The following is a 13,972-nucleotide window of genomic DNA, read 5'->3' on the forward strand; positions in this document are numbered from 1 at the left end:
TAAGCTAGCCTGACCCTGCCTCTGTCAAGCAGAGATAAGATTCTGTGACCGTATTTAATGGTTGTTTAAGAGCACAGAGTGTTGGTGTCATTTGTTACATAGCCTTACTAGCTAATACACTCAGTGACTGGAAGGAATGAGGTTTTGTAATTGAAAGAAGCAGCCCCAGCTTTCCAAGAAGCACTCAGTGGGAAGACAGCCTCCTGGCAGGGAGTGGAGGAGGAAGGCCACGATCGCCACAGCCCAGACCCCCCGTGCGTACGCAGACAAGATCCTGACTCTGTTTGGTGTTGGACGAGGAGCCTGGTCTTCTCACCAGCCGCTGGGATAAAGCTGGGCCAGAAGGTCATCGTGTGACGTCACCAGATCATTCTGTTTTGTTTTGTATTGGCTGTGCGACTTGCAGGATCTTAGTTCCCCCACCAGGGGTTGAACCCTGGCCCTCGGCAGTAAAAGCACAGAGTCCTAACCACTGGACTGGCAGGGAATTCCCAGAGAAGTCACCAGACCTTAACCAAAGGCAGCCTGAATATCCCCGAACTTTGGTCTCATCCAGACACTGTTTAAGATCTAGAGACCCGAATCCGGCAATAGTTATATAAATGGTGGGATCTCTGTGTCATGCAGTCATTAAAGATTATGTTTTCAAGGAATAATCTAAATTAAAGACATGGGAAGATTCTCACAATGAATAACAGTGAACAGGGGCAGGGTATTGACCCCACGTACATTTGGGTGCAGTGAAACCTTAACTGTGCTTACATCTTAGGTGGTGGGATTTTGGCTGGTAGTGTCTTCTTCTTTAACTTTTCTGTATTTTGCAGATTCTTTTTAAAGGTAAAATGTAATACTCTTAGAATGAGAAAAACATAAGTATTATTTGTTTTAAAAAGCACCTAGTTATTTGCAATTTAATTTGTGGACTCTGGAGATCTCACAGGGGTTAACGTATCTCCGAGAACCCTTATCAAGGGACAAAGGTCAGGACGTAGGTCCCTCCCAGCCCCCTTTCCTGAAGTTGTGAGCACGAGGGGGCGGGTCTGTCACCCTCTTTGATCGCAGACTTCTGTTCCTGAGGTTGCACCAGCAGTTTTATTGGAAGCTGCAAGTTTAAAAATATCTGTATCAGGTGTGTCTGCCCCGTCTCCCGCTCTGGATTCTAAGGTCCCCTCGGTGCCACCCCTCCCCCGCCCAACTCCAGGGCTGGGCGGCCAGGGGTGCTATATTAGGAACCAGCTCAGGAGCAGAAGTCACGTGACTGGCTCTGAGCCCCCTGCAGGGAGGCCTGCCCCCCACCTTCTTCTCCCCGCCGCCAGGCCTCTCCTCTTGCCAACTGCACGCTAGGGACCTAAAACAGGACCTCTCCCCACACAGCCTGGGGACCACGGAGGGCAGAAACGGACGGGCACCAGCCAGAGAAGCCACTGGGACAGGAGCCTCCTCCCGGGGGCACCACCCAGTGCCTGGATCGGCTGGAAGACGGGCTTCTCCCCGACCGACGTGCTGCCGGCACAGACACCCCGCAGGCCCGGCTCTCAGAGCACCTCCTTCCAGGGCTGTTCTAGAATAATTCTTTTGGGGAAATTTCTTGAGTGTTGTTAGTCGACAGACGGTCCTGAAAGCTCACTCTAAGGCCAGTCCCCAAGCTGGCGTATTTATGAATGTTTGCTTAAGTTCAAGTCTAATTCATCCTCCCAGCGGCCCTGGGAGGGAAGCGTTGCCCTCCTTCCTCATTTGCCCCGGGAGGGAACTGGGGCTCTGCGAGAGCTTGGGTTACTGGCCGGTGCTGCCCAAGGGTGGCTGGGGGATTTGGTCTCTGTCTTTCCGGCTCTTGGCCACGTCACTGCAGCTGCCGGCAGTGGGTGGTGAGGCCCAGTGGCCAGCTGGGCCAGGATTCTGGGCTTGTCCTACCACTGCCCTTTGGTTCAATTCCATCAGCATTTTGCCCCCAAACCCTGGGACAAGGCACACCTCCCCTCCCCCAGGGAAAGGTGGCCCTTTTCCCATTTCCTTCTTCAACCCCCAACTTCTGTTTTCACAACTGTTGGCTCAGAAGTGAAGAGGAGAAAGGCAGAAATCCAAGTGTGTTGAAGGGAAAGGAAATACTGAGAATAAGTACGTGAGTTTTGCTAACGTGGCCACAGCCTCGATGCAGCACCGAAAACCCGCTGTGTGATCCTCCCCCGTTCTGTGCCTCAGTTCCCCTCATTGTAAAACCGGCCGGGAGTTACTGACATTTTGGACCAGATGATTTTCGGGGACGGTAGGGAGTTGAGCAGCATTCTCGGCCTCCACCCGAAACGCCAGGAGCATGCCCTCCCCCGCTGTGACAGCCAGAAATGTCTCCAGACATTGGCAAATGTCCCCTGGGGGTAAAATCACCCCCCCCCCCACAACTTGAGAACCACTGGGCTAGTGGTGTCTCCCTTTGGAGTTTGTTCTGAAGATCCTCAAAAAATTTTCCTTCCTTCCTTTTATTCTCCCTTCCATCTCCCTCGCCTCCTTCTTTGGACTTGATTCCTCTTCTATGATGAGCACATTGAATGAGATGATTCCTAAGATACCTGCCACCCCTGCTGGTCTTGATGTCCCGTGATCCTGAGATTCCTGTTTACGTCAAGGCTTGAGCTCAAGCCTGCTCCTCCAACCTAGGAAGAAGGTAGCATGGACCCATTTTACAGATGGGGCATCCAGAGCAGAGAAGAGGCCCGACTTCAACTCGGGAGCTGGAGGAGGGGCTCTGGACACACAGAGGCTGATGCAGTCCCAGGCAAAGGGGTCAGTTTCAAGTAGGCACTCCCAAAAAGATCGGGGAGGGGAGGCAAAAGAGGGAGATGCCCAAAGACCCAGACCAGGAGCTGAGACTGACCAGCTGTGTCCCTCCCCGGCTAGACTACACAGCCCGTCTCCCGGCTCTCAGGTGGGACCACGTGATTGAGTTCTGGCCAGTGGCATGTGCGCAGAAGGGGATGTCACAACTTCCTGGTGCATTAAAACCTCTCACAACACCCTCTACCCACAAGACCACCTGCCGTCCCCCTTCTCCATCTGCCCGCTGGATGTCAACGCCAAGGGCAACCTTAGACACCCATGTTGTGGATGGCAGAGCCTCCACGGCGGGTCTCTGAACCTCTGAATGACGGTGTGTATTCTGTACACAATGTACCCGCCCCATGGATCGGACTCTATGAGTGACAAATAGACTTCCATTGTACTAAGCCATTCTGCATTGGGGGTGGCTGGCTACACCATTAGCCTACTCTGAGTGACACAGGGAAGGGGTAAAGTGAGGGCCGGAGGGGGCTCTGGGCCCTAGACCACCCACTTCCGTGTCGGTTCCCGCGGCTCTAACTCTGCCGGTTATGGAGACAGAGTTTTTCGTTGAACTGAAATGCGTGGCCGCGTGAGCCCCGCGTCGGACGGAGGCCGTACCGTGGCGCTGAATGCAGACTGCATGGGAGTCCACCCAGGACTGCTGCAAAAAGTGTGTGCTGAGCCAGAGTCTCCTCAGGGCTAAAAATAACCAGAAGTTCTGGCCCCTGGTGCCAACGCCGAGTGTTGTGGCTCCGGGTTGGCAGAGCCGTGAGCCCGGAGCTTGGCAGGAGTCAGTGGGTGGGACAGGGCAGAGGTCCCCCGCCCCAGCACCGGTGGCTCAGTGCCTCTGGGAACGTCAGTTTCCCCGGGTGCCTGTCTCAGGAAGGAGGAAAGAGGGTTAAAAAGCCAGGGCTGAAAGTTCAGACAAGCCGGTTCCTGCAGCCACAAGGGCCAGGATGTGGGGACACTGGGACCTCAGCCTCGCTCCCAAAGCCCTGGGAAAGGCCTTTGTGATACCAACGTTCTCCTGAAGGAAGCTCAAGAGTCCAGTGCATCTTGGCTCCAGGAGGACCAGAGAAGGCCACGGCTCTCAGGAAGAAAACTCTCCTGAAAGAGAGGGGAACGTGTCACTGGATGTGAAGGTGCGCTGGGCTGCAGCTCCAGTGGGACCAGGGGAGGATACTGATTATCCGGCCTCAATGCCTGTCCAAGGGGTGGGTGGATGTACAGCCGGTGCCCGCCTGCCAGCGTGAGCCTGGCGGGTTGCACCATGACCAGCGGGGGTCTGTGCAGTATCTTGATCAGAGGGGTCTTTCTGGTCCCCCTCTCCATCCCTGATTTCTCTCCTCCCAGTGGCTGGGAGCGGGGGCAGGCAGCTGCCATGCCTGGGGTTGGGTGGCTCCGTGCCATTTGACCTCTGGTTGGAGCCGCATTCTCCCGTCCAGTTCCTCCAGGCATGAAAGCTCAGACTCTGGGACAGGAACCCTCTATCTGCTCCTCATTCGTTTTGGAATTGGGAGGGGAAGGAGGCTGGTTCTGGGACTTTTTAGGAACCCACCAGGCAGCCTGGCGCCCCTGAGGCTGCAGCTCTGTCCAGCCAGCGCCTGCCCTGCAGACTCTGAAGACAGGCCTGGCTTGCTCAGCTGCCCAGACGCTTCCGCCACGCCGGGGGTGGCCTGTCCCTCTTCTGCCTCGTCTGTGACAGGACACCTCCATGGCATCAACCAGGAGCGTGAAGCCAGCTGGCGGTGCCGGGGGGATGGCCAGGGACCCGGACAAAATCCAGAGAAACTGGCCTTGACCAGCACAGGGTCCGCTCTCGCCTCCCCTTCTCCTGGAGGGTCCCCAGCGTCTCCTAGACCTGAGGGCACTAAGTGCCCACGAAGACTTGAAGGGACCCCCCCCTCCCCCCGCCCACATCGAGAAGAGAACGTTTCAAAAATGTTTTTATTTAATTAAAAAAAGACAGAACTAACAACCCAAAACCAGTAGTAGGTACGGGATTCACAGGGGCTTAACTGGCGAGACACACAGGGGCGGGATGGAGAGGGCGTGGGGTCGGGGGAGTGTGGGGGGCACAGGCCACCCGGTGCCCCCGTGGGCGCAGGTCTCAGAGCGAGGGCAGGCGAGGAGGAGGGGGCGACCAGAACCTGGGGCAACGGTGGGAGAAAGGCTGTGAAGACCAGAGGCGCTGAGGTGGTTCTGCCCCCTGCTCTTCTGTCCCTCCTGTCGCTTCTTTCTACTTTCTTGGTCCCGAAAGTGGGCCCTGCGTTCTCTTCCTGGGACTGGGCAAGAGGTAGGATTCATTGGAACACAGCTTTCTCCACGAAATGATGGAAACTTCCAGGGCAGCAGGTGGGAAGGTGGCTTACGTGGAAGAAAGGACAAGGCTGCCTGCTTTTGGAAGTGACCTTGCTGGGGGATGAGTCCCCAGATTTTGCCCCCATCCTTCTAGCCTGGTGGGATGGTGTCATGGCCTGGGGAGGGGGAAGGCAGGCAGGGGCAGGCCACGAGCCCGGACACTCCAGCACTCACTGCTGTACATGCTTGGACAAACCACACAAAGCCAACCTCGACGGGAGGGAAGGATTTCGAGCAAGCGCGGAGGGGCCCCGGCACGCGGTCACTGGGGGTGGGACATGTGGAGGTCCCCTCTGGGGGCGGCGGAGGATGGCGACGACCATGACCCGGATCTGAACTCCCGGGGCCGAGTCCGCCCAGGGGGTCCACGAGCAGGTGGCTGAGGTAAGAATTTGCTTGTCACTTCTGAGTACGACAGCTACCGGGGTTGCGGACAACTGCTTCAGAGGGATTACCAGGTCTCAAAAAGTAAGAAAGGATCTGTCTTCAGAAAGCACGTGTTTATATAAAAGAGGCTCAGCTCCGTGTTCCAGAAAGCTTTCCTTCTGAGCCCGGACACGCTTCCACATTCTCTGCTTGCCTCCAGAGGGGAGAAACGGTTGGAAAAACGTCAAGCATGGAACCTGCCGCCTCACTTCCCAGGTGCTCGGCCCTTTCATCCAAACTTCCTTGCTGAGTGCTTTCGGGGCAGGGTGGGGGCAGAAGAAGTGACAGGAACAGGGGCTGAGGCAGGGGCTGCTGCCACTTTTCAAGAGGGAATTGATGTAACTGCTCTCCTGGCATTTCTGCAAGAAATCAGGATGAGTGGCCACCGCGGAAACGGGGGTTTGTTCTGATCTTTTGGTCTCTGTTCACCCTCGGGTCTCCCTTTCTTGCACAAGGTTCGGGCTCTTGTTGCCAAACAGCTGGGGGGAAGGTCTGTCCCTATGGCCCCCCAGGAGGGGCAGAGCTGCTCCTCAGGCCAGTGGGCAGAGGTGGGGGGACAAAGTAAGAGACCACCCTTCCTCTGACCCGTGGAATCTTCCTGACTCTCAAGTACAGTCAGTGACTTCTGCCCTTTCCATGTGAGGCAGAACCTTCCAGAAGCAGAGAGGAGAGCCTTTACCTCACGCCCAGCCAGCGAAGACGCCCCCAAACCCCACAGATTCCTCTGCAGGCCTCGATGTCCCCAGGCTGAGGGAAGCGGCCCCGGACAGCACAAAGGCCAGAGCACCAGGTGGTCACAGGCTCTCTCCTCAGCGTCAGTGTTACCTCAACAAGCGGCCGCTGCCAGAGACAGACAGACAGACAGAGGGAAAGGGGGCAAGCTTCGGCTTCCTCGCCTGCGGCTCACAGACGCCAGAACCTTGGGTTCAAAAGCAGCTGACCAGCATCCAAAGGCCCCTGCGGGCCTGGTGAAGCCCGGGCAGGGAGGGAAGGCCCCGAAAGCCTGTTCTTCTGGCAGAAGATTTGTTTCCAAGAGGAGATAATGGCTCGATTTTGTTTTCCCGGGTGGGGCAAGGCTGTGCAGCCTCAGGAGAGCTCTGGGGCCTCCTGGGAGATTTCGGAACCCCGGGGCATCAAAACACCCTTTTTGGGGATAAAATCAGCCTTCTTGCTTCTGATTCCCATCTCCGGGGCTTCGCTCCAAGCCAGCCCGCAACCCATTCTGGAGACCCGGGAGGGTGGGGTTTGGCCTCAGTCTGTTGTCGGTCCGTCTTACGGGTCAGATGCCCCCTGTGGGGTCCAAGCCGCCCACCTGGGGAGAGGCCGGTGCCGAGAGGACGGGGCGGCTCACACCGGGGTGGTCCGCCGGTTGAGCATGCTGATGTGCACGTCCCCCTTCAGGTCCTGCTGGAAGAAGTCGTGCACCTGCAGGAAGCCGGCCTCCTGGTCGGGGCTGTAGCTGGCGGCCGTGGTCACCTTGAGGGGCTCCCTGGACAGCGTGTACATGGCCAGCTCGCCCATGGGAATGGCCCCGGCGATCTTGAGCCCCACCGGAGACGCGTCCCTGGACGGGGAGGCCTCGGTGGACCTGGAGCTGGACCGCGAGTGCCGTCGCCGGTACCGGTAGCTCGGCATCCTGGCGTAGGGCGACGAGGAGGGAGCCTTAAGGAACTCCCGTTTGGTCTTAAATCTCAGCTCTTTGTTTTTCTCAATGTAAATGTTTACGGCCAGGACGCCCACGGTCTCAGCCACAATGAAAGACAGGGCTCCGAAGTAAAAAGACCAGCCGTAGTTGTAATGGTTTTTTTTGTCTTCGTCGCGCTTGTCGCTGGGGTCTCCCGTGTTGCTCGAAATGTAGACGATGATGCCGATGATGTTACTGAGGCCTGAAAGGGAAGCAGGAGGGGGGTGGGGGTGGGGGTGGGGGTGGGAACAAAGGCAGAGAGAGGTTAGACCCACAGCTGGGCAGGGGCAGGTGGGTGGGGCAGAGGACAGGTGGGTGGAGCAGGGGCAGGTGGGCGGGGCAGGGGCAGGTGGGGGGGCGGGGCTGGTGGGCGGGGCGGGGCAGGGACTGGTGGGCGGGGCAGGGGCTGGTGGACAGAGTAGAAGGCAGTTGGCAGAGCAGGGTCAGATGGGTGGAGCAGGGGATGGTGGCCACTCCCCTTTTTGGTGGGTATGTCTTTGTTCTGGTTGCTAATTTTAAGTAAAAGTAGTTGATTTTGAACGGGTAATGAAGTACGGAGTTTGAGTGAGTATATAATAAAACACAGGTTCTTACTACCCAGTTCCCCTCTTAAGGCAGCTACTGTTATCTTCTCTCGTATATCCTTCTCATATCCATATCCAGTCTCTCTCCCTCCCTCCATCTCTCTCTCTCTCTCTCTCTCTTCCATTTTTTGCTTTGCACAATGCTCTTTGGCCCCTTGCCTTTTCACTCAACTGTCTCCACCCGAGAGACAGTTCCCTATCAGGACAGGAAGAGCCATCTCTGTCTTTCTAACTGCGCGTGGCGCCAACCCCGCCGCAGGGGCATCTACCCAGGCCTCTGCTCCGGACATGCAGGTGGCTTACAGCCCTCGGCTATGAGACAGCCTTATGTCTACACCACTCCACACACACGTGAGTAAAAATGTGATGAATTCCTTGAAGTGAAACTGCTGCCTCACCGGGTGTGTGCATTTAAAAACAAACTTTTATTTGGGGATAATTTTAGCTTTATTGAAAAGGTGTGAAGTCAGTACAGAGAGAGCCCCTTTCCAACTCCCCGTTCCGTTTTCCCCCATTAACTTCCTAGGTTACCATGTACATTTGTTACAACCAGGAAGCCCATCTGGTGTGCTACTATCCATTTACCTTCCAGACCTTCCTCGGATCTCACTGGGGTCTCCACTAATGTCCTTTTTCTGTCCCACGATCTTGAGTCGTGCTTAGTTGTGTTTGAATTCAGAGTGCCAGCCCAAGCACCCTCCATAGTGGCACAAAATGTCTCATCAGCCTATAATTCATAGTATCAAACTTCTGGATCTTTGCCAGTCTGGGAGGTGAAACCCGTTAGTGTGTTTATGTGATTTTCTCTCATTATAAGTGAGGTTGAGCAGAGCCGAGCTGCCTGGGTTTGAATCCTGGTTCTACCAACTCTCATCTCTGGCACTTTGTGCAAATTACTTACCTCTCAGGGTCCTCACGTGCAAAGTGAGAATGCCAGTGGCACGCACTACACTGGGTGGGTGTGTGGATTCAACGAGCTAATGCATACAAAGCACCGCGCCCAGCACGTAGAGAGCATGCTTTGAGTTCTATCACAGTCTATTGTGTTTTATCGTAATGTGTTGTATCATCTGTGCCCTGCCCAGGTCCTCTGTCCATCTTCCTACCGCACCAATCCCAGCGTGGATGGGTTAGAGTATTTCCTGCTAAGGGCTCAGCGATCCAGCTGTAGGTCTGGACTCCTCGCCCCTTCCGCTGTGCTCCAGAAGAGCCCCCACTGACACGGGTTTTCACAATCACGGTTTGCTTCCTTCCGTCCCTCCTCTCCCTGCCTGCTGGCTTTGTCTCTCCTTCCCCTATTCTGCACAAGTCATAAGAATGCTCTGTAAATCACATCCCAACTGATTCCATGTTCCCAAAGAAGTTACCGGCGTCCTCTTCTGACTCTCCCAGCCTTTAGACCACACTTCTCCTGAGGCTCCAATCATTTCCCACCTAGAATTATCCACGGCCTGTCTCACCTCACCGCCGGGCCCCGCGCGTGACTCTGGGTCTGCGCTGCCTTGGCCCACGATCAGGGCTCCGTGATCCAGGGAATAAACGGGAACCAACGAACAGCCCCTTGCTTGCCTGCATGGCCATTGTGTTTCCTCGCTGCCACGTCCTCTCCTCTGTGGCTAGACCTGTGCTTTCAGCTGAGTGTCTTTGTGCCCCGGGCGCCACAGCCCCTCTGGAGACCCAGGGCATCTGGAGATGCCTTTGAGAAGGTTCCTCTGGGGGGAACAGGCAGTGCAGGGGGCAGCATGCTTTAGAGGCTGACAGCCCTGGGCTCAGCCTGTCTTTGCCGCTGGGTGACTTCAGGGAAACCGCCTGGGGCACGTGACCACCTCCTCAGGAGCTGGGGTGATGGGGGTGTGCATTCTCGGGAAAGGAAAGGGGACAGGATTCAAACGGCACAGCAGGATTCAAGTCCACACCTTGAGCAATCTGCCTGCTTGGAGGAGGAGAGAGAATGGGGTGTGTCCCTGCCTTCCTGCCTTGGCGCCCGTTCTGGGCTAAGGTGAGGAGAAGGGACAGGACGGGGACCTGGCCCGGAAGGAGCGTCCTGCTTCTCCCTAAGGAGATCCTCCTTCCCAACACATGCTCACACACACACACACACACACACACACACACACACACACACTCACACACACTCACACACACACACATGCTCACACACACGCTCTCACACACACACACACATACACTCTCACACACACGCTCACATACACACGCGCGCGCACACACACACCCCGCAGATGCGCGCACACACACACACACACATCCCGCAGATGCACACATGCACACTCTCACACACACACACTCACACATACATCCCCCGCAGATGCACACACACATATATTTACTACCCTGGAAGGAGACAAAGACTGAAGTGGGCCGGGAGAAAAAGCACAGGAATGGCAGCCAGGAGCCCTGGCCCTGAGATTCTGAGCCGGTCCCTGAGTTGCTGTGGCCCGCAGTTCTGCGATGCAAACGGCAGTCACCTTCCTTCTCCAAGAGAAGCCATGAGAAGAGACGGGGATGAGATGACCTCTGGGGACTTACGTGGGCCACGCAGCTCGCAGGCCCCTTCCTGGGCCAGTGAAGGACGCCCGGCCCGGTGGCTGGGAGTCTCACTGTCACCCCCATGGTGCTACTGGGCTGACTTAGGGTTCAGAAACCAGGCACAGGGACCCTCGCGCCGCTCTGCCTCACGGGTCCGGTGTGAGAACAAGGCTCTTGGAAAGCAAGAACGCCGTTAGGACAGTGCAAGGAGCTTTGATGACAGTTCAGGAAAGAGCTGCGGGCGGAGCTGTGACATTGCTCACGCTGATTCACGGGGACGAGGCTTACGAAGTCAGCGGCTCCCGCCGCAGCACGACCAGCCCTGCTGCACCGTCTTCATCCCGCCGGGCCGCCCGGAGTCTTGAGGACGCCACTGGCCGAGCTTGGCCCCTCAGACGCCCCTCCACGCCCCCAGCCCCAGCGACTCAGGCCACTGGGTTCTCCCCTGGACCAGGCGTGAGCTCTGACCCATCTCCAGCCTGCAGTGCAGTGTCTGCGGCTAGGCTCAGAGGAGCGACCGTGTCAGGCCCTTTCGGACCCACTGGGCAGGGAGCGGGTTACTCTCACCCGCAGCTCTGGGGGGCACAGAGGTGCTGTTGCCTGCCTCGGAGCCAGGAGACTCGGGCGGTCAGGGTGGGCAAGTGGGGCTGTCCCCTCGCTCACCCTGCCCCGGGCGCGCGGGCTCCGCTGCTCCTGCACCCGCGCCGGCCCTGTGCCCCCCCTTGTCTTCACCGGGTCAACTCCTTCAGGCCTTGGCCCCTGAGCGTCCCTGCAAGGACCGCCCGACCCCCAGCTCAGCCAGCTCCCCGACGGGGGCTTGTGAGGCACCAGCACTGCCCCTCTGTGGCCTTCCGCGCACCGGGGCTAGTTATTCTTATTTTTAATTGAGGTGAAATTCCCGTAACGTAAAATTAACCCTTTAAAGTGCACAATTTAGTGGCATTTAGTTCATTCACAGTGTTGTGCAACCACCACCTCCACGTGTTCCAGAACATTTTCATCACCCAGGAGGAGACCCCGTACCTGTTAAGCAGCTGCTCCCCACTCCCTGCCCGGCGCCCTGGACTTCTGACCTGCGTCACCCGCGGCGACGTTGCGATCTGCCCCCCGTCATCCCCGCCGCGCGCCGCAGGCGAGCGGTCTGTGCAGCGGGGACCAGAGCGGACGGCTCACCTGCGGCCACGAAGAGGATGCCGGCGCTGAGGACGATGTTGTTCTTGCGGCTGTGGAGTCTCCCGGCGCCGATGCAGAGCCCACCGAGCAGGAGGAGGACGGTGCTGAGGATGGGGAAGACGCTGGAGGCGCGCACGAGGCCTGGCCGGCGGGAGACACAGAGAGAGGGCCGTGGGGCTGGCCATCCTCCCGGCCTGGCCGTGGGCGTCGGCCCCGAAGCTCTCAAGGCCCTTCCGCTGACTTTGAAGATTCCCATCCTGCCCTGGAGGCCCGAGGTGGGTAGGGAGCTGGGGTGGGGCAGGGTGGACCACCAAGTGATGGCCCCGGCCTGCTGGTCAGTCCCCCTGGGCGCCACGTGGCCTGGAAGCACATCTGCCCACGTCTCAGGCTCTCCCTGGACGTGGGCCCCACTTCTGCCAGCCGGACGGGGGGAGACTCCCTCAGCACCACCAGGGAGGCCACAGCAACAGGCACGAAAACACTGTCAGACGGCCCGTCACAGCTCGCGGACCCCATCTCCGTGAAGCCTCCGGGATGCTGGGAGCGGATCCGAGAGAGGCAGCTCGGACGGGCGGCCGAGGGCACGGGCTTTGCCTTCGGTGGGCCTGGGTACCCTGCTTTGTGACACGCTGGCTGTGTGGCCTTGGCCAAGGTGGGACCTCCCTAACACTGGGTTTCCCTAGTAGTGGAAACAGGCCTACGTCTAGGGTGGGTTCTGCACACCTAACAGGCTTGTTTAGCAAAGGCCCTGCTCACAGTACACACTCCTTAAGTGACGCCTTGATCTCCCATCTCCGTCAACACCAGCCTTATCACCCCAGGAAGCTCCGGACCTCGTGAGGTCACCGAGGAGGAGGTGGCTGGACCGAGGAGCACGTCCATGGACTGCGGGGTCCCCCAGAGCCAGATCTGCAGCTGTGCACTGCCCGGCGGGGCGACCAGGGCAGCTAGCTTCAGACCACTTCACTCCCCTCTTTTATAACCTGGGGATAGTAATACCTACCTGTAGGGGTTGAACTCTGGCCTCCCAAAATCTATGTCCACATTCTAACTGCTGGTACCTATGAGTGTGACCAGATTTGGAGAAAAGTCTTTGCAGCTGTGAGTAAGTTAAGGATCTTGAGATGACACCGTCCTAGATTACGGTGGGCCCTAAGTCTAGTGACAAGCGCCCTAATATGAAGAGGAAGCGACACAGCAGAAGAGCCCATGGGGGGAAGCCATGTGAGGACGGAGGCAGAGGAAAGAATGATACAGCTCAAGACAAGGATGCCGGGGCTGCCAGAGCTGGAAAAGGCAGGAAAGATTCTCCCCTAGAGGCTTTGGAGGGAGCACAGCCCTGGCAACGCCTGAGTGACGACGTCTGGCCTCCACTCCGTGTGAGGGTAAATTTCTGTTGTTCTAAGCCCCCCAGTTTGTGGTGATTTATTACAGCAGCCTTAGGAAAAGAATACACTACCTGCAAGTGTTGTGATGAGAATCTGGTGGAATAAGGTACATCAGGTGCTTAGCAGGGCCCTAGGGGATGCGGGTCCCCCTTCCTGAGAGTCTGGCTGGGAGAGGAGGCAGGAGGAAGGGAAGGGGCACGCGAGCAGAGCCCCGAGCTCGGCCTCCCAGCCCAGGAGAAATCCCGGCTCCGTGGACCCTGGGGGCACTGGCATGCCCCCCTCCAGAGCCAGCTGAGCTCGTTTGCGGCCTTTCAGCCTCTGAAGGCAGCGTTTGTCTCCCTGTTTGTAAGCCCACCAGTGTGTGCCCTGCTGCACAGAGAGGGGCTTGTCCGGGCATTGAATGAAGCTCTTCTCTCCGCCTCCCCCTCCTCCTCCCTCTGCCTTCTCACAGCCGCAGGTTTTGGGCGGAGGTTTCCTGTGGGCTTTTGAAATGCGCCTCTGATCCGTGTGGGCCAGCAAAGGGGGACCGGGTCCCCCTCGGTGCCCTCGTTCTGCAGGTGGGTCAGAGGGGTTGCAGGGAGGGAAGCCTGGAGCCTCTAACATCTCCGAGGTCGGGCCTGGCCCAGAGCCATCCATCCTGCCCACGTAAGTCACGTGAGCACCATCCTTTGCCACGTGGGCTCACCCGGAGCTCTAGACATGCAGGCACCAACCACGGTGCAGGCTGGGCCTTGCACAGAGCGGGGCTGATGTCCAGCCCACGGCCCTGTGGCTACATCAAGCTCTGGCAAGGATCTGTGTTTGCCCAGAGGGGGGGCATCTCCTTCTCACTCGCCCTCAGGCTTGCCGTGGGCTCCCAGCAGCCCTGACACCAGCACTCTGGGGTCAGCACAGAAACCACCCACCAAACCCAAAATGCGGCGCCTGGAGAAGGGGGACCAGGCCCAGGGCAAGAGGGACGGGAACCCCTGAGGCCAGCGGGGTCAACAGAGAGA

At 57.9% G+C, this 13,972-nt stretch overlaps 1 protein-coding gene across 1 annotated transcript in view; it reads right to left on the minus strand.

Annotated features, from left to right (window-relative positions):
- Positions 1-4,743: 4,743 nt before the first annotated feature.
- Positions 4,744-13,972, minus strand: part of CACNG4 (calcium voltage-gated channel auxiliary subunit gamma 4) — a 57,416-nt gene continuing 48,187 nt past the window's right edge. Inside the window, exons 3-4 of the mRNA XM_082441967.1 lie at positions 11,590-11,730; positions 4,744-7,487 (exon numbers count right to left, since the gene is read on the minus strand). Coding sequence (XP_082298093.1) covers positions 6,949-7,487; positions 11,590-11,730 — 680 coding nt within the window. The 3' untranslated portion in view covers positions 4,744-6,948. The remainder of the gene's footprint in view (positions 7,488-11,589; positions 11,731-13,972) is intronic.

The sequence above is a fragment of the Balaenoptera physalus genome (assembly GCF_965194825.1).
Source record: "Balaenoptera physalus genome assembly, chromosome: 20".
Classification (NCBI taxonomy): Eukaryota; Metazoa; Chordata; class Mammalia; order Artiodactyla; family Balaenopteridae; genus Balaenoptera; species Balaenoptera physalus.